The 25,504-nt window shown below is 41.7% G+C and overlaps 1 protein-coding gene across 2 annotated transcripts in view; it reads left to right on the top strand.

The window, feature by feature from the left end:
* phactr3b (phosphatase and actin regulator 3b) overlaps window positions 1–23,974 on the top strand; it is a 34,234-nt gene extending 10,260 nt beyond the window's left edge. For both annotated transcript variants that reach the window (XM_084542619.1, XM_084542620.1), the window contains 6 exons: window positions 2,527–2,680; window positions 20,130–20,185; window positions 21,403–21,464; window positions 21,676–21,816; window positions 22,541–22,617; window positions 23,035–23,974. In XM_084542619.1, the coding sequence (XP_084398745.1) occupies window positions 2,527–2,680; window positions 20,130–20,185; window positions 21,403–21,464; window positions 21,676–21,816; window positions 22,541–22,617; window positions 23,035–23,050 (506 nt within the window). In that variant the 3' untranslated portion in view covers window positions 23,051–23,974. The remainder of the gene's footprint in view (window positions 1–2,526; window positions 2,681–20,129; window positions 20,186–21,402; window positions 21,465–21,675; window positions 21,817–22,540; window positions 22,618–23,034) is intronic.
* Window positions 23,975–25,504: the final 1,530 nt, after the last annotated feature.

The following is a 25,504-nucleotide window of genomic DNA, read 5'->3' as shown; positions in this document are numbered from 1 at the left end:
ATCAAAGAAAATATTTGTATATACTTACAGTAAGGTGAAAGTGAACAGTATTTTCCAGCCAGTTAAGCCCAAACAAGAAGATAAAGCTCCACAAGAATGGCCTTAAAGCAACAATGTTAATTCCCCAAGATTCAGAGTCCAGACCTTAATCCAATCCATGGTTTCCGGCGTGTCTGAAAAGTGTTGTGCTCTCATGGTCACCATGTTATTTGACATAACTTTGGCAGACAGAGGTCTGCATAAAAGAATGAGGTATTCAGATAGATAAATAGATAAATACTTTATTTATCCCGAGGGAAATTCATTGTCCAGTAGCTTCATCCCATTAAAAAAAACAGATATGTAATAATAATCTATCTATAAATCAAGAAGCGTCTGTGTGTCTGTCTGTCTGTGGCACGCATATCTCGCGAACCGTTGGCCCGATTGATTTGAAACTGGGCAGGTGTCTCGCTACGGGCACGAAGATGTGCACTGCTAAGTTTGACGTTGTTTGGATAAGAAATGTAAAATATATCGGTAAAATAGGTTTTCTCCGCTCTAATATTTCCACTACTCCGGTTGCCATGGCATCAAAAACAGCCACTTTCAGAAATTCACCAAAAACGGAGAGGAAGAGGCGGAGCATGCGCACAAATCTTGAGCACTGTTTACAAATCGGCTTTAGAAGAAACCAAACTCAAGGAGAAATTATATTTTGCCCTGGTAACCCTAATAGGCTCAATATCTTCTCCGGCAGGAAAACTAGCATGTAGTCCGCCATCTATCTATAAATCAAGAAGCGTCTGTGTGTGTGTGTGTGTGTGTGTGTGTGTGTGTGTGTGTGTGTGTGTGTGTGTGTGTGTGTGTGTGTGTGTGTGTGTCTGTGGCACGCATATCTCGCGAACCGTTGGCCCGATTGATTTGAAACTGGGCAGGTGTCTCGCTACGGGCACGAAGATGTGCATTGCTAAGTTTGACGTTGTTTGGATAAGAAATGTAAAATATATCGGTAAAATAGGTTTTCTCCGCTCTAATATTTCCACTAATCCTCATACACAGCACCTGTAGGCTCCCACTATAGGAATACATACACTATATTACCAAAAGTATTCGCTCACCCATTCAAATGATCAGAATCAGGTGTTCTAATCACTTGGCCTGGCCCCAGGTGTATAAATTCAAGCACTCAGGCATGCAGACTGTGAAACAAGACATTTGTGAAAGAATGGGCCGCTCTCAGGAGCTCAGTGAATTCCAGCGTGGAACTGTCATAGGATGCCACTTGTGCAACAAATCCAGTCGTGAAATTTCCTCGCTCCTAAATATTCCACAGTCAACTGTCAGCTCTATTATAACAAAATGGAAGCGTTTGGGAAAAACAGCAACTCAGCCACGAAGTGGTAGGCCACGTAAAGTGACGGAGAGGGGTCAGCGGATGCTGAAGCGCATAGTGCAAAGAGGTCGCCGACTTTCTGCACAGTCAATTGCTACAGAGCTACAAACTTCATGTGACCTTCAGATTAGCCCAAGTACAGTACGCAGAGAGCTTCATGGAATGGGTTTCCATGGCCGAGCAGCTGCAGCCAAGCCACACATCACCAAGTGCAATGCAAGGCGTCGGATGCAATGGTGTAAAGCACGCCGCCACTGGCCTCTAGAGCAGTGGAGACGCGTTCTCTGGAGTGATGAATCACGCTTTACCATCTGGCAATCTGATGGACGAGTCTGGGTTTGGAGGTTGCCAGGAGAACGGTACATTTCAGATTGCATTGTGCCAACTGTGAAATTTGGTGGAGGAGGAATTATGGTATGGGGTTGTTTTTCAGGAGCTGGGCTTGGCCCCTTAGTTCCAGTGAAAGGAACATTGAATGCTTCAGGATACCAAAACATTTTGGACAATTCCATGCTCCCAACCTTGTGGGAACAGTTTGGAGCGGGCCCCTTCCTCTTCCAACATGACTGTGCACCAGTGCACAAAGCAAGGTCCATAAAGACGTGGATGACAGAGTCTGGTGTGGATGAACTTGACTGGCCTGCACAGAGTCCTGACCTGAACCCGATAGAACACCTTTGGGATGAATTAGAGCGGAGACTGAGAGCCAGGCCTTCTCGACCAACATCAGTGTGTGACCTCACCAATGCGCTTTTGGAAGAATGGTCAAAAATTCCTATAAACACTCTCCTCAACCTTGTGGACAGTCTTCCCAGAAGAGTTGAAGCTGTAATAGCTGCAAAAGGTGGACCGACATCATATTGAATTCTATGAGTTAGGAATGGGATGGCACTTCAGTTCATAGAATGAGTAAAGGCAGGTGAGCGAATACTTTTGGTAATATAGTGTACTTCCGACGGGCACTGCACTAGTAATACTAATAATAAAACTCATCAGTTTAAAAATGTTGTTGTCTCTCTGGTCTTTGAAAAGGCACTAAAGCACACTGTGTTGTGATCAACATCAGTTCACTGGGTTTATCTGGAGAACTAAGTGTGACAGCTCGAAAAACCGCTGTGTCATTACTGACCCCAATTTGTGCTCAACAACAGGGACCCTCCCACGCAGGATGAGGAAGGAGCTGCTGGCTGTAAAGCTTCGCAATAGGCCCAGCAAGCAGGAGCTGGAGGACCGCAACATCTTCCCCGTCCGCAGCGACCAGGAGCGGCAGGAAATCCGCCAGCAGATAGAGATGAAGCTGGCCAAGTGAGTCGCTCTGTGTGGACCCAGATCAACGCCCCCCCTCTCCATCTGACCCCAACCCCTCCCATCATGCTGTGCCCCATGTATGTCAGTTTCATCACTCAACATCACAGTTGTCCACACCTTTTGTTTTGCTTGTATGTTGGCCTTTCACCCTTTCCCATTCATTATCCCTAACAAATCCCAGAAGGTTTTACCCTAGATGACGATTGTAATGTACTGCTCACAATATTTATATGATGTGTGCCGACATGCTGTGAGGGTTGCTGTGAACCAACTAAACTTTTTTTCCCCGTTGTATTCAAAGTTCAGCAGCAAAGTTGCAAATATGGTATATGGTTAGTGGGCATCAGAGGTTGCGCTAGACTTTTTCGTTGTTCGTCATTTTGAGTGACAGGGTCATAAAAATTCCATCATAACCCATTTTTACCCGTCACTTTAATTTATTTTTTTTAAATGATAATAATGACATTCAGTAGCATTTAATTTTCATTAATTTTCAATTAATATTCAGTAGCGGTGGAAAAAAAAACGCAGTTATATGAGCCGAATCTTTGGCCGGCCATCAAAGACAACTCAAGAATCATGAATCTAGAGTCTATTTAACGGCTCGATTGAGTCCTACCATGTTTGATTGATATATAATCAATAAACTGCACCATTCAAACATTTTACATCTCACTCAGCAGAGAATCAAAACATACTACCCGACTTGACCACTAGCAAACTAAGGCACTCAGACACTTACGCACAATACGCAGAGAAACGAAACTTAACCGACTCATAACCACTGCTCATGGATCCCTGCTTAACCAAGAGTCAGCAGCCACTCACTCGGCCGGCAGATAAACGAAACTGACTCTTACACTACTAATCAAGAGAGACAAGAGCCAGTTAATATGCTCACTCGCCACCAAGTGGTCTGGGGTGTGAATTGCAATCTGTCAAAATGACAGATGGCCTTCAGATTTTTCCGTCACCGTTTTAAAAAAGCGGTCAATGACTGAAAATATTCGGTTAACGCGACCCCTGGTGGGCATACTGGTTTTAGTGTCCCTACAGACATAAAGGTATCAAACCTAGCTGGAAAAAAAAACACAGAAGAAATGGCTACGTTTTTGTTCGTGTACACTCTTAACACACACAATACAGCATATTTACAGAGCTTTAAAGGTGTTAATAAGATCTCTTGACTGAACGAGAGCAAACCACGGTTCAATGCTGTATTTAACCAGCAGACATGGGACTAATATCAGTCTCATCTTCTCACTCTATATAGCATGTAGCTAAAATTAGCATTTGGAGTTTTCCGTAATATTTGTCTTTTTAGCTGCTAACTGTGCCAACAAGCCCATATCTGTCTGCAGGTTCACACTTTTTACACCACATGTAATAATATGATACAGTGTAAATATAAAATACTATTACCACGTCTACTGTACATTCACATCACACAGATTTATTGTAAAGGAAATGGTGTAAAGCCATGTTGGGACCTTCGGTAATCCTCTTCATTATCACCTCAGGGCCTAGTTCCCTTAGAACATTGTGTTCCTTCATTATTAACTGCACCTAAATAGTTAACAAACTGCACAGGCTAAATCCTGTGTAATCTACCTCAGTGGTTCAAAAATGAATTGTACCTTCGTAACGCTGATCAGTTTCGTTGAGACTCCTGTTAAGGAAACTCCATGGTCATTTGATAGGATGGCTTCAGTATTCAGTACTCACGAAATGTATTGTATTCCATACTATGCAGGCAGAATAACGACACACATTTCACTGATAGAACAGCACATCACAATAAGCAGTCAATGCAATGGCACGGTAAGTTATGAGAAATATGAATTCATATTTTATTGTAGCCCTGTGATCAGAAACGGCAGTGTTTCCTTTGGCATGAAGAGTGAACATTTGTTTTCTCTTCTTGTTCTTCATATTTTCTTAGATTTGTTGTTTTCTGGGTCAAGTGGTCTAATTTTTGGAGTGTGGAACAAGATTTTCTGAAAGGCAGAGGAGGAATGCAACAGAGCATAATCGTACATGTTGCGTTACGTAAAAGCCAATATGCTGTTATTATGGCAGCTTTAATAGGATTACAAATGTGGATTACCAGTACAATCAAATTAGATTTTTTATTTATTTTCACAGTATAGTGCAATGGCAGCATGTGCTTGTAGGCTTATGCAATGTTCAGAGTGTGAGGAGGAAGGTTCACTCCTCTGGAAACATAGTCGCAGTACTACATTTATTGTTTGTGCTGATAGGTAGTTAATACTAGAGTTACACGGTGGCTGCCTTTCTAGGAATAGACGGTCAAGTGTCAAAGCTGAACGATAAAAGTGAATGACTGACTTTTTGGTCTCACAGATATAGTTAATGCCGCTTATGTGGCTTTTTGCACTTTTCCCATTGTGCATTATTAACACATTTAATTGTTCTCTGTTAATACTGGCAATTGTGATCATAGTCTGTTAGCCATACCTCACTTTGAGCCAAATTCTTCTGAGTACTTTATTTCGAGGTCGACCTGCTTTCGACTGGTTGATACAGAAACTGTTGTTCCCAGATTAATCTCAGAATGTGACAAACAAACTCCCGACCTAATTAGCATTTTCACATGCATCATTACCTTAAACCACTCTCAGCTCAAAAGAACTGGGGGGTCTTTGACTGAATTCTCCTCGTAAGAAAAGACAGATCATTGCATATGCATTTGGTAACATCTAATTAAGATCAGTATAAACACATTTGAACTAGAAATACCAAATATCAAACATACATGGACTGAGATTTTTATTTCAGATTAATTTGAAACTTAAAATCCATGACACAGTGTAGCATGTTGTGACATTTCCTGGTATCTGATAGCTACCTTGTTGCACTAGCCCAAGTCTACCAAAAGAATACTATTATTACACAATGTTGCCTTTGGTGGAAAGCAGACAGACCATTACCTGTCTAGAATATGTGCACTTGCATTAGCTAAAGTAACATTCAGTGACCCATCAAAGGTGCAGGTGAAGGTACTTACTTCACTGTTGTACTAGGCTGCAGAACGACTTGCGGCATGAGCAGAGGAGGACTCTGCTCTTTTTTTTATGTCTTGAGAATGTGTGCCGAGCACCATCAGACTCTGATTTTGTTTGCTAGCAGGGAGCCACACATCTGAAATGTAAGCAGTAAAGTTATCTGATAAATTAAGTGAAGTTATAAGTGTTAAAATGTGGGAAAATAAGTTTTAAAAATTATGTTGTAATCGAAGTAAAATGTAAAGATGGAACCGCTTGAGTAAGTGTTCTTTTAAACATTACTACATTACAGTCTGGGAAATACTTGCACCAGTAACAGTTTTAACTGATATCTGAAATAGTATTTCTGTAGAGTTAGAGTCTAATTATGTATCATTACATAATTTTTGCAGTCACAGTGAAACCAGTGACCTACAGTGTCCTGGGTGTGGTTTTTTTTATTACATACCCAGCACCATCACAGGTCAAAGCAGCTAATTAGAGACATGAAGACTTTGATCTGAGAGAGAAAGAGAGCTGATTTCCGTTCCTGTCCGACCACACAGATAGGAAAACAAGCCAGCGAGCATTTGATGAAGCCTAATTAATTTACAGCTAAGCCATTTGCTCCCCGCTTTGTAACCTTACTGTGAGACATGAGTAAGGCCCGATGACATTCAGTCTGAATAAGACTGTCCGTGAGCTTCTTTGAGCCTGGCATCGTGCTCCTCCATGTGCCTTTTCCTACCCAAGGCAGAATTGCTGTGCATCAGTCTGGATAGTAGCAGTCGCGATGCATGTCTCATATATGTGACATTATCATAAACCAAAGTTGTTCCCAGCATGCTTTGCTCCATGTGAGCTAAAGACATCATGAACGTTATTAGTGAACGCTCCAGAATGGACATTTGAAACTATTTGGCCTTTCGTCTCTAGGGGGTATTATGGTGAGACACCATAGTGCTGCTTATGTAAAGTGAACTCTCCAGTAGTCTTGCATAATGAAAACAGGAGGTGATCAATTATGTGTCATTAGAGGGTACTGTAATGGTGGCATGTTGGGTTATGGACAATAGAGTATGTACACAGAGATGAGTAAGGACAGAGGTCAGAGCAGGCAGTCTGTTGTGAGCAATGTTCCCTGCTGGCCATACATTTCATTCAATGTCTTACATTACTGCAGTGATTAGTTTTTTGACTGCAACTTCTACAGTGTGCCAAACTGCACTTCACTAGTAAAATGTGATGTTTTTGCTACTTTAGGCATTTAAATTTGACACCAATGACAACGGTTGACACTGGTTTGTCCTAACTTAAATATACAAAGGCATAAGTAGGTGTCTAGCCTTCAGTCTTTTCAGTCTTTTCATCTGTTGAGTTTGCATTGGTAGCCCGTGGACCTACACCAACATGAACAACAGAACATTAACGGTGACCATCTGTGACCAAGTAGAACCACAGAAAGTTCACAAGATGCAACAACTGCAGCTGACGGCAGAACATTGTTTGAGAGGCCAGTTTAGTTAGGGGCCTGAGAGGCCTGTTGGTTAGGGGTTGTGCCGACTAATCGACCAGTCGACTTTACTGCTGTGCCATGACACTTGAAGCAGGAAGTCAACTAGTCGCCGATCACGTGACAATAACAACACGGACGCCTCGTAGAAGACAGGTGAGGAGCCCAGTGGGTCATTGCAGCAAACTAGCAGCAGTTCATCAAGTGTGTGGAAATAATTCAGAGATGAAGCCCATACTGCCGTGACATGTCAGTCCTGAAATATAGCAAAAGAACTACTGCAATGCACAAAGATATGAAAAGGCATCCACTTATGCTAGCAGAACAGTCCAAATCCTCTCAACGACAATTAACAACTTCACCAAACGTCATGTGGTAACAGAGAGAAGGAGGCTGCACATCAACAATTTGCTAGTGATTTTCATTGTCTAAAGTTATTAGACCTTTAGCTGCTATACACGGAAAAGGCTTTGGAGATATACTTTTTTTTTATCCCGGCTACTAATAACACGCTGTGAAGTACTATTAAGTACTATTGACGGTGCCGATTTATATAGGCTATACATATCTGCAGCCTACAGTATTGATAAGCTCAATTTTTTAGGGGTCCATGCAACGACGTTGAAGGATCCCTAGGCTTGACTGCATTTTCACAATTAACACAAGTTAGAAAAGTTTTATGGACAGATGAGACCAAAATGAACCTTCATCAAAGAGATAAAAAGTGTGGAGACAGACAGGAAGTGCCCTAACCCTAACCTCATCAATGATCATGTGTCATGATCATGTGATGGATGAAGGATACATAGCTGCTTCGTGAATTGCCACGCTGTTTATGCTCTCGATACAGCAGATGTTGGCAATTGGCTCTGTAGCCTAGTTCCTTCAGTCTTGACCAGACAGTCCTCCAGCCTGCATCTTGACAACCACCCAGTCAAGTTGCCTGTCAGCTTTTATCGGTGACAAACACTGGAAGCTCATCTGCTGAAGGCAGCTGCTTTGATGGCCTGGAAAGGAAGCTGCGTTGAGCTATTTGAATTGTTCTTCATTGATTTTTTTTTTTTTTTATTGCAACAACTGTTACAACTTAGATTTTGCCAATAAACATAATTTGCAGTAGGGGTTGTGTGAAAAGCTCAGTAGCTTGTGTAGATGATGGATGGGGTGTATGAACATCTATTGTAGGGTGCACATTTAAACACAGGATCCAAATTTGCCAGTTTCAAGGTTTATTTACAAAACTGATTTGTGGATGATTTTCCTATACAGAAAGGATAAATAAACATTACAATCATAAATAATCTTTTAAAGAATAACAAATAAGTCTACCTTTTAATCCACTTCATTTATGCATCCAGTTTACGGTAATCTCAATTTAACTAATTTTGCACTCAATTTAATAAAGAACAAAAATGTTATTATTGGAATCCATACTTCAATACAAAATTCACAAACAAGCATGAATAATGTCTATGATGCACTCACATGTAAAGTCTTTGTTTCTTATGGAGGGAAAGGGTCAAGCAATGACATCACAAGATGCAGATAGGAAGTAATGTGGGATTTAACAGGTTGAATAATTTTGATTGCAACTCTATATTTCCTGAGAACTTCCACACTAATGTTACCCCAAGCCTTCTGCATCTCAAACCAAAGGCTTTCCTTTGAATGTACAATATATCTATATAGTTTATTTTCCAACTTGCCCAAAATTTGCTCGATGGGGTTAAGGTCCAGATTTTGAGGGGGGCAGTTCATCATTTTCAGAGTTTCAGCAGATTCCTTCTGCTGCAAGTAGCTCTGGCAATAGTTAGAAGAGTGTTTAGGGTCCTCTTGGAAAATAAATTCAGGCCCAATAAGACGACTCCCAGATGCCTCCCCAGAATGTTGTGGTATACTTTCTTATCCATGATGCCATTCATTTTCACTAAGTCACCTGTTCCTGGGGCTGAAATGGCATCCCACACACTATAATACTATCCCCTCTGTGTTCAACTGTTGGCAAGAGACACACATTTTTATATCTCCACCCCTCCTTCCTTCGAACATACACTCTTCGCTTGTTGCCAGACTGTCCAAACCTGGACTCATCAGTCCACAACACTTTTTAACAATCTTCCTTTGCCCATTTATTGTGTTGTTTTGCAAATTTCATTCATTTCACTCTAATGTTCTCTTTCAATAATGGTTTCTTTACTGCTTTTGCCAATAAGTCCTTCTCCAAGTTTCCGACGCACAGTTCTTGAAGACACTGTTGCACCATTAGTCATTGTGGTGTTGATGAGCAGGATAGGCCTTGTACTTTCAAAAGAGTCACATTGCTGTGTCCTAAGAGTCTTGCATCTCCATCCAGTTTAACCACGATCAAACCTGACTATGATTACACAAGTAATTTGGTTTCTTCTGTTAAGGAACATGATTGTGTGCCATCAAGAGTGAAATCGGATATATATTTCATTCGTTTTATGGGTGTTTCAATAGCCAGTTCAAAAGCTACCAATGAATTTATCATAGTTTTCTGTCCAAAGATTTAGAAGACAGATGATGGACTTCTGAGATAGTTGAAGTTTTTCTGTGCAAGAAGTGTCACATGGAAACCATAAAAACCCAGAAGGGATTTTGGGTTAGTGTCACAGCCAGACGCTGTGTCTGCAGGCTGGCTTGGCTCTCACGGGTGCTCCGCTCTGGCTGCGACTGAGTGCAGGACTGATTGGTCAACAAGAGTCGTCGACGTTATCTGAGTCAGGGTTGTGGACAGCTGAGGCATGCCATTGTTTGGGGTGATGGCACCGTGTGTTTGTCTGTCGGCGTCTCTGTCCTGGTGACCACATGGAGGACATGATGAGGCCCTCCTGGCAGCTCACACAAAGGCAGCAAATCTCTCTCCTAGGCCGTCTCTGTAAACATCCATCCTGTACCAGTGGTTCTATACACACTGAATGAATCATACTGAAATTTGTTGAATCTCATTGAACAAGTCGTGCTGAATTGAACAGAATGTGTGTTTGTGGAGGTGGCTAGCACTCTGTGTTCTGCCGTGGCAGTATTTGAGTGCTGTGAAGGGCCTTGGGCAGCACAGCTGTTTGTGCAGCATCAGGAACAGAACAGCCTTCATAACAGATGGAGAACAATCAGCCGTTCTCACCTTGAGTTGTGTGCAGAGCATAGCAAACATGCCAGGCAGCTGGATGCTGAGGCATTCACCTGGGTTAAAACTGTTGTTTTGTTTTACAGGGAGCATGTTAAGTGCTCCCTAAAAATAAAAGAGTTTTTTATAGGTTTAGGTTGTGCCTGCCCATTATTTGAAATGTTGCTGTGATTGACAGGTCCAAGTACTGCAATGTCCATGAGCCTCGGCCACCATTGCCACGTGGATGAAACAAGTCAGAATGGTGGAAAATGCAGAACAAAGCATGGCAGCAAAGTTGCTCATTTCACCTATAATTTAAGAGTGGATTGATTTAAACTGCAGATTTTTTCCAGCTTCCTCACTTGTGTAATCTTTTGCTTTCAGCATGCAATGACATCATTTTGTTTGGTGCTGTTTGGTGATTTCTTGCCAAAATGCACTGACATGCATATTCAGGCATGTAAGGTAGTGATTCCATTGATATTAAAGTGCCATTACTATTAGAACTGGCAGGAGTTCTTCTGTTCTCAAGTGACAAAGCTGGATTAGATGGAATAGATATTCCACTATTCCCAGAAGAGAGGGATATGTGACTGAATTGTGGAATAAGGGAGTTGTGTACCCTTTCTGTAAATAGGTACTAAAAATAGGCTTAAGAACAGATCTTAAGATATCTTTTAAAATCAGCCTCCAAATAGTAAACACACAACCACACATGTTAGTGATGTGCTCTTGTATGTTCCGCTGTGATGCAACACATAGATATGTTACCATGATATGTTGCATTGATTTCCATTACCTACTGTAAGTGCACAACTCTGCAGCAGAATGCAGAGCACTAGGCTGGCCTTGGATAGCAGAAGGGAACCCTCTGTTTCTAAATTTAGCTCTCACTGGTGGAATGGTGCAGTGGCACCCATAATCAATGCTCTATTTACGTCACAGTCTAGCTTCCCTTTCCACTGTCCCAGTCCTGCTGATGGAGAGATTGCATTCTCTTCCCCCCGTTCCCCTCTGATTGAACCATCAGGGGGGATGGTCACAGTTTACTGCAAAGATCCATATCCCCGTCTCTGTCCTATGTTACAGGCCTCAATGCAGGCGTCATCTTCTTGTGCCCTTAGCTGAGGACATCATCACATAAATGTGACACTATAGACCTTCCTTTATAACGCTGCTGAGATATTGCTGTAACTCTCCTGATCCTCAGTGGAGCTGTAATGATCATGCATCTGATGCAATAAAAGAAGCATCACAAGAGGCTGCTGTTTTTTAGAATGTGTAAATCTATTGTTTGTTAGCTTTTACATGTGATGTTTTCATGTGATGGCCGTGTGATTGACCATGCAAAGGGACTGAAAGACTGGCAATAATTATGTAAAGGAAGGATAAACAGATATAAAGGTATAGTTTAGTGTCTAATTCTCCAACCTGCATATGATTCCTCTTTTATCATCAGCTGTATGTTGTATTTGTATCATCATTAGATTCTACACGTACGCTTTAGTCAGATGTATGTATCTATGACAGATGTATGTTTATCTCGTTCCTCCTGCTGTTCTCTTCTCTCTTTCTTCTGTCTGTACCCGGCTGGCCTTAGGCAGATGGGTCCCTCCATATGAGCTGGGTTCTGCTCAAGGTTTCTTCCTGTTAAAAGGGAGTTTTTCCTTGCCACCGTCGCCTTCAGGCTTGCTCTGGGGGTTTCAGGCCGGGTTTTGTAAAGCGTCTTGAGACGATTTGTATTGTTATTGACGCTATATAAATAAAATTGAATTGAATTGACTTGTAGTGGCGGTTCAGCTCCTACAGCCAAAGTTTGGTGGTAGAGATAGCCACTGTGTGAATTCAACTCCAGAGAGTGGAGCTAAAGACAGAGACCAAGGAGTCTAGTAGTAGAGGTATTATTACCGACAACAAAAAGATATCGTTAAGCCAGCAATCTTACATGTTCTTACGTGTGTTTGAAAAGGTGTGTGTTACAAAATGGTTTGTATCAGTCATAGCTTTCAATCAATCATCAGCTTGTAGGAATGAATGAGATCACAGCCACCGTTTGGACGTTATCAATGCCTTCCTGGGGTGGTGGAGTGCTACACACATTCTTTACATTATCTTTACATTATTTTTTACACACCACATAAGAGTCCAAAGGTTGAAGAGCAAAATCCACTATGTTACACCAATGACTGAACCCAGCACTGTACATAGTTCCATTTGCGAAAGGGCTCAGCAAGATTAGCTTGTCTGACCTTCCAGGTTCTGTCTAGACATACATGTATGAAGATATCAAGATAAGCCGATTTGTAGAGGTTTACTGACATAACTAAATGATGAAAGCCTTGTAAAATGAATTCATGAAAAAGACCATTATTTACATTTCTACCATGCATTCTTTGCCATTTAAATTTGCAGTAAGCTGATGTTTCTCTGCAGCATTGCTCATTAACTGACAAGATTATTTGTGCTTCCAGGTCTGCCTCATGAAATGTCCCTTTAGATTGAACTCCAGAGCATGTCAGCTGTGTTTAGAGTGTCATATGGCAGGTAGAGACAGGAGCTATGGTAAAGGAAGAGAAAGGAATGGAAGGAAGACACTTAGCAGTGATGGTTGATCTACTCAGTATTTTCCTTGTATTTTGCTGTGTGCTGAGCCGTGGAGCAGCCAATAATTGTATATTTGTGGCCTATAGACCAATTTCTGCTGACACCACAACTCAGAGTGAATCAGTGTGGGGTAACCAGAGCTGCTGTTCAAGACTGCTATAAATAACTGAGAATTGCATTGGCCACATAGCAGCTGACTGCAGTGTAGCAATATGAGAATGAAGGAATTCCAGTCTTTGGAGTTTAAACACAACCAGTTGTGACTCTGAACAGTTAGATTTACAGGAAGAACATACACTGATCAGTCATAACATTAAAACCACTGATAGAAGTAAATAACATTGACCATCTTGTGACAATGCAATGTTCTGCTGGGAAACTTTGGGACCTGGCATTCATGTGGATGTTATGTAGACATGTAGCCCCCACCTAGACCAGACCAGGCACCCCCACCCCATAGCAATAACACTCCTTGATGGCAGCAGCCATCCCCAGCAGGATGCAGCCTGACACAGGCACACACACAAAAACACTTGAGGAACAACTAAAAAAAAAAAACATGAAGAACAGCTCAAGGTGTTGACCTGGCCTCCAAATTCATTAGATCCCAAACTGATCACGTATCTGTGGGATGATCCACAGAGGCCCCTCCCCTCAACCCATAGGACCCAAAGCCCCCAACTAACAACATTCTGTTGCCAGACACCACAGGACACCCTCAGAAGGCCCATGTCCATTCTCTGATGAGTCACAACTGGTTTGGAGGCACAGAGGAGACCTACACAATGTTATGCTTGATCGTTGTAAAAGAATGCTCCACGGAGACAAAAAATTAAAGTGCCCAAACTAAAGCAAGCTGGGGCTATACTGACTGTCTTACTGACATAAAAGGACCTTCCTTTCAGTGATATTACTACGTTCTGAATTCAATACAGTGACAGTTTCCAGGCAACCAAGGCTGTCAGATGGCGGATGGTTGCTTTTCCTTGTGACTGAGAATATTTTCAGTTTCATAATGCGTTTCACCAGAGATTAAATATTAATAGATGCTCTGCTCGGGATCCCTTCCCTCTTTTTTTTTTCACTTTCCCATGGGTAAGAAAAGTCAACTAGCAAGTGATCATGTTCATAAAATGTGAAATGTCTGAGTGCTCAGCTTTCACAACACTGAAAAGCACAGTCATGCTGGACACGACAAAGGCCTGGCAAGTGTTGGAGCTTCTTTTCTTCTATATAGCTGCTTATGTATTTATGTTAGTAAGACCTTTCGAAGGTAACTTAGAAGGAATATATTTTCTTCTAAGAGAGTGCATTAATGTCCTCGAGTGTCCTTTGTCGTGCAGAACTGTCCTTCTGCTTGCTTTGAAGGGAGATAGAAGCTGTTCTAACTTAGACATTGCTCCCACAATGACCCAAAAGCTCAGTGTAATTAATGTGGAACTGGTTTCATCAGTTGTGTGTGTGTGTAGACTAATTTGCAGTAAAACCAATGTTTGTCACAGTGTGCTGCTGTTCATGGTTACAAATTTGAAATCCTTTGCTTTTTTTATTCTTTTTAAATAAAGTACTTAGTTTGAAACCAGCTGACCCATCCATTGCTTTAGGTGGGAACATGTCTGTAGTCAGCTGAGAATTCAAATAATGAAGACAGTGTGTAGTTTTCGTCTTTGTGGATTCACATGAGAGATGTTTCTCACAGGATGTGCATCTCCAGTTTCTATTCGTGGCTTCATAGTGAGCAGCATCACAGCCAGGCATCACTGCTGCTACAGGGCTAGAGTTGGCAGATATTGTGAAGCAGTTGGAGACACGTAAGCACCGGATGAAACAGCCTGCACATACTGTATATGGCATGAAGCAAAATCTCCTAATTACATGTTGTCACCACTTTAGACCATCTCTGTCGCACAGGCAGTAATTAATGTTATACAATGGCTTTTTTCGAGGGATCTTGCCGTGAGTACCCTCTAATTGAAATGTCAAAAGTCTCTAAGCATCTGCACCCTCTCTGAACAGTGGTTGTTTTTCTCTTCCCTCTATGCTGAATTAGGGTTAGATCACCAGTGTTCAGAGACGTGACCCATGACATACAGCGTGTGGCTAATTTTGTCTTTCTGTCGCCCACATAACATTACTTAGCCTGTAACCAAACAGATACAGTATGATGTACTGTATGTTCTAGACTAGCAGTTGTACATATCCAGCATTGATTGTGGTGTACTAGTTGACTGTAAGAGCATTCATTATGCAAACAGAATCAAAAATTGATTTTTAAACATCTGCGGTGTTTGCTAATGGATGTCCACTGTTTTAGAAAATCAATCTTCATTTATGTCTGTGAAGGTTCTCAGTCATCCAGGTCATGGTATATGGTCTTCAAGAAGAAGCTGCTCGGATGAGTGGTGAAACGTGGTGAAACGTCTCCTCAAAAACTCTACAAGTCCAGTTGCCTTTGTTGAACCTTTTTTGGATACAATCTTCATTTAGTTGTTTCAGGGCAGTTAGTGTTCTTTGAAAGGAAAAGACACTTAACGTAGACTGCTTTGTTGACCTGTCCACCAGTTGATTTAAACAGTTGAAGCTGTAATGGTCCCCAAAGAAGGGATCTTATTGACTTTTACCTTAGAGACACCGGGAGGTGAAGATTTTTGACTTAATAACTAACTAATGGATTGCTAACATGTGCAAACATTATTTTGTCAACATCAACTAAATACTGTAGATAGACCAAATGTTTTTTAACCATGTATGGTATCTAAACTCCTGCAGACATGGGGGATTCCTATCCTGTACTATGTGTTTTGTAGTAATTGTCAAAAGTTGCCAAGTGTTAAACTAAGATGGTGGACATCGTAAATGTTCTACATATTATGAGCATGTTTACTCAGTTTTTCCTATACAAACTACAATGGCAGTCCGTGTTTTCAGATTTACACACTTTAAATATGTTGGGCTGAAAAGCACACTTTTCGTCTGAAAGGTATTGGTGGATTTAAATTTGAAAATCTGCCTGATAGCTATATGTCATAAATTCATTCATCTTCTGTACCCGCTTATTCCTGTCAAGGGTCGTGGGGGCGGGGTACACCCTGGACAGTCTATCACAGGGCTAACACAGAGAGACAGACAACCATTCACACTCACATGCACACCTACGGCCAATTTAGAATCACCAATGAAGAGAGAACCCACGCAGACACAGGGAGAACATGCAAACTCTACACAGAAAGGAACCAGTCGAACCCGGGACCTTCTCGCTGTGAGGCATCAGTGCTAACCACTTCTCCACTGTGCCGCCCGATAGCTATATTTTCCGTGCTCAAATGTCTTTATGGTGAAAGGTTATGTGCCATAACCTGTAGCGTTTTCTGGAGTGTGGCAGTTGATGGTAGGAGCACAGTAACCTGTAGTGTTCGAAGTGGGGCTATGCTATTTGAAGTTGCCGCCTCCACACTGTGCTCCCAGCAGGATGCTCAAGACCCAGACATGAACCTCCGCTTGATCTGTGGACCTGCGGTAAAGGGCAGCGCCATGGAGACAAACAACTGGCTAGATAAAGAAACGATTCTTGGTTTCATGTCTGAGTCTTTGAATGTGTCCCATTCTTAGATCATCAATAGCAAGGCAAGCCTTTGAAAGGCAGGTTTACAAGGTACTCAAACGAAGACATTTGCGTTATCTATTGGGGTCGTTAGGGTTAGGGTTAGGGTCTGATCTCAAAAATATATATTCAAACCAGCATTTTCCTAAAGCAACTCTTTCATATTCGTATGACCTAGAAACTGTGGCAGACATCCAGGTCAACACTTACACACACCAAGTCCTGAATCATAACCACGTTACGTAAATGGTGAGCTTCTGGTAGTCCACCACTAAAGGAGGTTCCTTTAATTATTCCTGGCAACAAACCCCCTGTCCCCTGGGCCGTTGTGGGCTCTCTCAGATTTCATATCCGACAGTGGCACTGCCGTCCTCAGGCTCTGTCACTGAGGGGATGAAGCGAGGGATTAGGATACACCTCAGTGGGCAGTAGCAGGCCACTGCCTGGCCCGTGGCGCCTGACTCATCCCATTCTCTTCCACTTTTTATGGGCTGACATTCCCATCAGCCCTTGCTCTTACATGCACCTCATTGCTTTGACATGCTGGCGAGTTCTCCAACAAACGAGGAACTTTTACCTCTGACCAAACAGAGTGGGTGAGTTCTTATTAAGTGCAGATCGCTGTATGAGGCAGTGAGTGAAGGCCCATCAGAACTGTTTGGCAAAAGAAAAACTAAATAGGCTGACTCACTCTTGCTTTTAAGGTATTTGGCTTTTGTGTTTGCTCTTAATCCGCAGCACCGAAGATGTCTAATGTAAAATATATCTTATACAGCTTGTTTGGTTGCAGTTGATTTGATTTAGCCAGTGAACTGAGGCAAATGCTGTTGACCTGAATTGTTTTCTCCAGCAGACCACATATCCCACTAGCTCCATTTAGCACATTGACTCCCCTTGGCTTTCAATATTGCCATTTGTGTGGTCCGGTTTTGTAAGCCCTCATTGGTCCCAGTCACAGCTGAAGCTGTCACAGGACAGGGGGCTTATTTTAGACCTGCAGTCTGGATACCATCCTCCCTGTCATTATTTTCACTGCTGTAAACTAAATTTTGCTTCTCATAAAAGATATTCCGTTATTTTATCTTTGTCATAGTCATTGCTTAGCTGATTGGAAACTAAATATCACTTACATTATTATGTTTGTCACCAAACATAACAGTGAGTGTAACAAAAACAAAATAAGCCATTTTTACGAGTGGTTTTCTGCCGCTCTTAGTCCATTCAGCTGATCAGCATTTGGAGGTGGTAATGTGTCGTTAAAAGCAGAAAACATAAACAAGGCATGAAAATAAAAATCACAAAAATGCTTTTGTGATGTGAAAGAGTACACTGCGCATTTTAAATTTTTAAAGCCTAGTTGCCTTGACGGCAAAAATGCTTCCACATTTATTCTCACTGGATAAGAGGAGAGTAGTTTCAGGGGACAGCAAGTGCTTCATCATTTTGGCAATTTAAAGATGGTGCCACGTTACCCCACTGTGAACCCAGATGTAAGATGTCTGTCCACTTCAGTAATGTGAAGGTTCTGCTGAGAAAGACACGGTGTTCCTAGAAAATATAATGCCCCTTTTTTTTCGATGAGCACTTCAGAACACCTGAGCTGCTCAGAACAACATCTGATCTCATTTTCACCTGGCGTGTCACTGCTGCGTCTCCAAACAGAGTGTGAATACACTGTGATCTGATCATTGTCCCTTGAAATATGAAAGTGAATTTTATTATGAGCTTTTTCTTTTTTGTAAGTGAGTCGTGACAGGCTGTCTTTCTTTAAGCTCTCTTTATTCAGGGAACGTTTGTCCTGTGCACTCATACAGTGTTCAGCAACACATTAATGCATCTTAACCTGGTTACCTCGGGGGAGTTGCCCAATAAAGCTACTTTTCTTTTCCCTTCAGGAAGCTGGATAGTCTGTCAGCTCTGCCCCACAAATGCAAAGAGCAGCAGTTGAAGAAAAAATGGCTGGTGAATCGTGATATAACCTGCACTGTAATATGATGATAAAATCTGCAGATACTGCATTAGAGAAACTGCATACAATATAATCTTCTGGCTTCCCTGATCATTTATACTAGTTTCTGTAAGAATAGAATTGATTTTGAATTATTTACAGCCAGTGAATTAAATGTATGTGTGACTAAATTATAGTCAATGGCAGAAAAGTAGCTTTAAGGTACTTACAGCAGCTCGAGTTTGACTTTAGCTTGTTTTTAAAAATGCCTTAGTTTTGAGGAATAACTAGCTGTATAACCGATGGTTGATATTGATTCTTAAAAATAGATTTAGCTTTAGTAAAGCCTGGCTCAACAGCTTTACTTGTTATACATTCATGTGAAGTCAGAATAATTAGAAAACTGAGAATATTCATGTGAATATTGATATCATTGATTTGGCTGATTATTTTTTTTTAGCTGTTTCTCCATAGCAGCTCCGTGGCAGTTTTTATTTCTGCTATTATTTAGTTAGGGAAGAACTGGCCACAAAAAAAAAATAATAATAAATGACTGTGCTGGTTAGAACTGTGAACAGCATTTATTATTTTCTCTCCTTTGTCCCTACTTGAATGAAGTTTCTGACTTGCATTATAAGTCATCACTATCCATTTGGCCCTTAACTCATAACCTTTTAGGATTAAGGAATGACAAATAATATAACGTAGTCTTTTTAAAAAAAAATAAAAATTAACAGAATCAGAGTAAAGTATTTCCAGTGAGTGAGTATGTAGGCTTTGTTTTTAGGAATAAGCTCCCTTGTCTGACAAATTTAGCGTCAGTGGGCATTTGAGATGGAGAGGTGGAGATATATCTTGGAAAGTCTTGCGAGGAATCTTCAAATTCAGGTAATGTGGAATGTTGAGGAGTGAAAAGGGCTAAAGCTGGTTTTACCAACCTGCCCCAAAGCTGTAAGCGCTTAATACATGAACATTAAGGGCTCAGTATGCTCTATAGTTCCTGTTTGACCACATGACTCTGTACAAACTGCATATGCATTTAGGGTGGGTTCATCTTTAAACCTGTTTCTCTTCTGAAACAGTTTTTCCATGGCAGTCCAGCAGCTCCCTTTGCTGCAGCAGTTCAGTGTGAGTTCAGTGAGTGTGTGCGTACGTAGGGAATCTCCTGCTCAGTCCCACCCCTTCACATTAGCACTGGGCGTGTGGTAAATAGGAGCCAGGCGCTGCTGCACCACTCAGACCAGTCAGCGCTGTTCGGAGAGGAACCCAGCCCTCCGCTCATAGCTCGAAACTTCTTTCCTGGAACATCCAAAAACAGTCTGATTTTCAGGGAAAGTCTCCCTTTATCTTACTTCCTCTGACCTGGCTCTGACGCGTACTGCAAGACGCGCAGCCTGACTTTTTGTTCCCGATGTGGAGCCTTAAATCTTCTAACACCCAAACCTGCCGCTCTTTGGACTCGAGGTGGGACGCGGTGTTTGCCTTTTGGATGTGCGGATCCTGGCGGTGTGCGCGCCGGCTCAGGCACCCGGAGTGCTAGTGGCAGCAGTGAAGAGACTGCAAAAGACTTTGTGCCAGCGTGGCTGGAGGAGCGACGCGGGAGAAAAAAGATGGTCCAAAACGTAATTCTGGTGTTTTTCCGCAGGAGACTGAGCCAGAGGCCGGCGGTGGAGGAGCTGGAGAGTCGGAACATCTTGAAGCGTGAGTAGAACAAGCATCCGTGGAGCTTTATATCCTCAAATCTAATCTAAATCTAATCAAAATAACTTGGATAACTACCAACACATTTAGCATGGACTTCAGAAACCTCATTCAGTCTCTTTAATCCCAAATAAATAAATATCCATTTCCAACCAGGAATTATTTGAGTTATATACTTAATGACTACAATTTATTTATTTCATTTTTGATCATTTCTTTTAAGTATATATATATTATCTCTATAAAGAGTTTGGAGAACGGGGATGTGAGCTAAGTGGAGATTCCAAATAAGACTTTAAATATAAAAATAAAAATGTTTTTAAAATGTATTTAAAGAGTGTGTATCAATCAAAACTTAGCAATAGATAATAAGAGATAATAAAGTGATAAACAGTTCATCATGCCAAAATTGAGGTTACTTAAATATATTATACTATTCTAAATTCAATGTCAAAATCAGACATCTTTTTAAATCACCTTTTGTTTCTGGGGACTTGATTGTATTTTCATATACCTTGTTGACTCTTCCACACTATGAGAGCACGGTTTCTTCTCGAAGAAGGTGTCAGATCACAGTGTTACACATTGTTAAAATGTAGTGCAGAAAAAAGTGAAACAGTTATGAAAGAGCCACGGTGGTCCCTCCTTTGTTTTACTGGTCTGTGTCTCCCGATTAAGACGGGCCACCTGTGAGCCCTGAGCAGCTGTCTGCTTGAGCTGCCTCTCTCTCCACAGACACATGCGTTTAAAATAAACACAACCCCTTTGCCATCAAGATACAGCCCCTGATCTACCGGCAAAATATGTTAACAAAGCATTTTAACAAAAATGCAGCTGATTTGAACAAGTGTTTCCTGTTGTACAAAAAAAAGGATGAAATACACTCAGACGGGGACAGGTGGCAGCCATGTGGTAAGCTGCCAAACTAGTTCACCAAATATATTTTGGATGAAATGATAGAGAGAGAGAGAGAGAGAGATTAAAAATAAATGAAGTGACATCCAGTGATCGTTCTGCTGTATCTAATAAAGATAAATCCTATTAGTGTCCTAATCTGCTTGTGTCTCACTCTCGGACTCACTGAGCCCTCATCCAGAATTGTTCCTGTCCTCAGCTCTGCTGCAGCCTGCCTCTGTTCCTAGTATACTTTTTGTCAATACCAGACATCAGCAACTGTCCAGCCCAATGCTAATATTCATAATTTGTTGTGTCATTAGAGAGAAATGACCAGACTGAGCAGGAGGAGAGGAGGGAAATCAAACAGCGGCTGAACAGAAAGGTAAGCGACAGCTTTGATTTGGTTTGATTTTTCCTAAAAGTGTCATTAATTTAATCCCACACTGGGGTGACACACAAGCCCACACACACACGGACTGTGGGCCAGTCAAAACAGAACCTTAGGCCTCTGTTGCTGTTCTCTATTGCCAATCTCTTAAATTGCATTGATAAGCTGACCAGAGCTGCCGCTGACAGTAGTCTTGACTTTCCAGCTGAACCAGCGGCCGACAGTGGATGAGCTACGGGACAGAAAGATCCTCATTCGATTCAGCGACTATGTGGAAGTGGCCAAAGCTCAGGACTATGACAGGCGAGCTGACAAGCCCTGGACCAGACTGTCAGCTGCTGACAAGGTAGCTGAAAATCCCTCTCTGTTTTTTTTTGTTTTTTTTATGATGGCTCAGCACCACAGGCTTTTTAACATTCAAACTCAAACTTTTTTTTGTGAAAATGAGTCATATAAGCCCTCTTTCCAGATTATAGTCAGGTCAATGAAAAGCCTAGAAAAGCATTGCATTCAATTCCACATAAAGGAAATGGAAGTGGTGCAAAAAATGTTTTTCTTATCCAGTTGTGTGGGTAGACATTTCAGACAGCACTGTAAGATCTGTATCAGACAGTGTTAGTTGTGGTAGCTAATGGCTAAGAAAAAAATGAATCAGCTCCTGCCAGTGTCAGTGTTTGGCCAAATAAATATGAACATTTTTAATTGGTTAATCCACCTATCCACTCTATGCTTCCATGGGTCCAGATAATGCAACTGTAATTAAATACATCCTTAGGAAGTGTAGTCATACGCTGCTGTGAAGCATTAGAAATGATTAGATGATGTGATATGATAAGAAAAGATTCTAGTCACATTATCCCTTTTGTCATACTTCATTCAGTATATGATGATGAAACGAGATTAGATTGGATGTGGTTCACCCCCCGAAATAAAACCCAGCCAAATTTATGTAATCTGCACCTAAACAACAGATGTTTCTCCGCTCTCACAACGTTTACCTCCTGAGTGACTGCATCAGTGTGTGAGGAGGCACACCTGGGCTCACACTTGATGTCGCTCTTGTTCCGCAGGCGGCGATACGGAAGGAGCTGAACGAGTTCAAAAGCAATGAGATGGAAGTTCATTCTTCGAGCAAGCATCTGACGAGGTTAGCATGTGCGCTCGTCTCTCTCTTTTTCGTTGGCAGATGATCTCCAGGAGGGTCACTGTGACTTTGCACAAACACTCAAAGGTGTATTATCTAACAATTTCACCTCAATGAGCACACACCCTGCGGAGCAAAGCTTAAATTTAGCTGCATCCAGGCCTCTTGAGATGAAAAAGTTGCACCCTTTTCCACTACCACGCCGCTGTAATGAATGTCAACACATATGCTTACGTTTTGCTTATGTCAAGAGTGGCTGTAGCTAAAAAAAAACTGAATTATCTAGGGTTGTGCTTACGCAAGACCCCATTTTTAAGGAGCACTGCCCACTGAGCTAATAATAGGACTCCTGATTGATGAAACACTACTATCTGAGTGTTTTTAGCCCACGCTTACAATTTCCTGTTTCTTATCTTGCAGGTTTCACCGGCCTTAGCAAGGTTTCTTCTGTGAAGAGTTGCTTATACCTGGTTCTGTCAGTGAAGACCTTGCGCAGAGTCTTCCAGCGCCCTGGCCCACAGTCAGTGGGTGTCCTGATATTTGGGTCCAGCGAACCTTGGAGGCTATGTCTCTAGAAATGGATCTGCCCGTAGAAGGGGATGCATGCAGCAAGCTCCACTCCTGCTCAGAGGAACATCTCCTTAACCCTCACCTCACCCTGTCAGAGGAGTGGGAAGAATCAAGGTTATGGATTCGCCATAGACAAGACTTCTTTTTGTAAACAGACTGTTTTGAAAGGCATCCTTTTTGATGCCAAAGGGGGGTCGGCGGGCGGGGGGGCTGTGCATGTGACCAAGTCGACCAGTCCCACTCCAGTTTCAGTAGTCACATCCCCAATCCGTGTCTGAGTCTCACCGATTCAGTTGATGATAAATTTCATATCAACAGTGTAAATGTTGTTAAACAGAAACCTTGTCTGTGTACAAGACAAAATCCCTTTGTAAGCACTATTTATTGTCTGCACAATACAGGTTTTCAATTTGTAACAAACCTTTGTCTCACGTATATTGTGAATTTTTCAAATCCTACTTTAATATCATAGCATAACCCAAATGTGTGATATTTAAATATTTGATTTGGAAGTGTTTTTCTCACTTAGGTCAGACTTAGGGTGATGATAGCTGACAAACTGACTAAATGAGTTGTGATCTCGTCAAATTTATCTCATTGCTGTTATGTTTTAGTGAGCAAAATTACTATTGCAGTGAAGTTCACCTTGCTGCATAAGATGAAGCAGCAATTAGTTCACAAAATGCAGGCAGCGACCCGTTGCTTCTCACCTTCCTCTGTTACTCTCTGTCTGGTTTTCTTGGAGGGTGTTGGGGAGGTTAGCTGAGTTAAACTCCTAAACTGACTGTAACTGTTCAGTTTGGGGAAAAAAAAAAAAAATGTTTTTGCTTCTGCGTCAAACTAACTGAAGAATAATAGGAACTGTTGTTTCTGACTCTCGTCATACTTCTTGAGCCCAGCTATCAAATACCTGATCATTCCCAGACTCACATTAAAATGATGCAGGTGCGCTTGAGGTCACTGAAAAGCCTCTTTCAGAAAGTAGAAGCCTCTTACCTGATAATAAATACATCTAAAAAAAATAAAAAATAAACCCAGGCATGGTGACACAGTGCAGTTTTTAGCTCCCTCTCTGACATCAACATGCATGTTATAAGTGAGTCACAGTCTCTCTCCTGGCACCGGTGCAGGAACAGATGGCAGGTCCATTTTAAAATACACTGTACTTCAGGACCTCTCGCTGTTTGGAGTAATGAAACCACGAGAGTTATGGCAGCTGATAGTCGTGCGGTCTGGTCCAGAACCTGTGGAGGTGCGTGGGAGGAGCAAGGGATGCTCTCGTGTGTGTGAGGGGGATATCCTGACTGCCAGGTGTCCCTCTGATCAATGAAAGCCAAGGGTAAACACACACACTGAACACATGTTCTGCAGTATTAAGCCAACTGTAAGCGTGACGATTTTCTGCTCTAAATACAGACTCTAAATGGTGTCATATGTTGTGTGTCCACATAAAGCATTTTTTTTCCAATTATTTACGTCACTGTAACTCCACATACACTCAGGGGCTGTTATTTTCAACCATGAATAAATATCCACATGAGGAAACCAGTCATATGACTGAACAATAACAAGTCACACAGTTCTATTCCTCCTAATATGGAGCCGTCTTATATAACTACCGGCAACAAAATGACAGCCTCCGATAAAGGCACAGCGCTGCAAGGCAGCAGGGATGTGTGCTGGTGAGGAACATCATTACAAATGAGCTCTGTGGAAAAAGAAAATGGGGCGATGAAACACAGGCAGACCCTGACGGGGCAGAGGGAGGGGTGTTTGTTTTTGTCGTTTTTGTCATTGGTGCATCTGTAGAAACTTAATCTCAAGCGTAGAGGAGAGGGTAAAGCCTAAGTGATCACTTTTGCTGTGCTGTCGTGGCTGTTCTACAGTTTCATACATGTTACTGTTATAAAATCTGCAGAGGCCAATTGCAAGTGGCAGCAAGTGAAGGTTGCCAGGTTGTGAGTGCCCAAAGAGAGCTCCGAACACAACTCTAATTTCTTCGGGGAGTCAAAGCAAAACAAGAGGCACTACAAGCATATTAAGTTTTGCATAAAGGATGAAGAGATGGGATTATGAAGGTCATCTCTAACTCTCTAACACCCAATACACAGCCACACAGAGCCCAGTGGAGTACAGTAGGCTTGAAGACATTTTTAATTTGATATGTGATCGCAAAGATTACGGGTGTTTAGGTACTTGACATGATTATTGCTCTCTACTTTTACTTCACCAAATTTCAAAAAGAAATTTCTTTTTCCCCATTTATTTAACAGCTTCAGTAACTGATTACTGTGCAGATCATGAGTTTATCATCTTTAAT

Source organism: Chelon labrosus (assembly GCF_963514085.1).
Source record: "Chelon labrosus genome assembly, chromosome: 4".
NCBI classification, from domain to species: Eukaryota; Metazoa; Chordata; class Actinopteri; order Mugiliformes; family Mugilidae; genus Chelon; species Chelon labrosus.
This window is presented reverse-complemented; position numbering and strand designations above follow the sequence as displayed.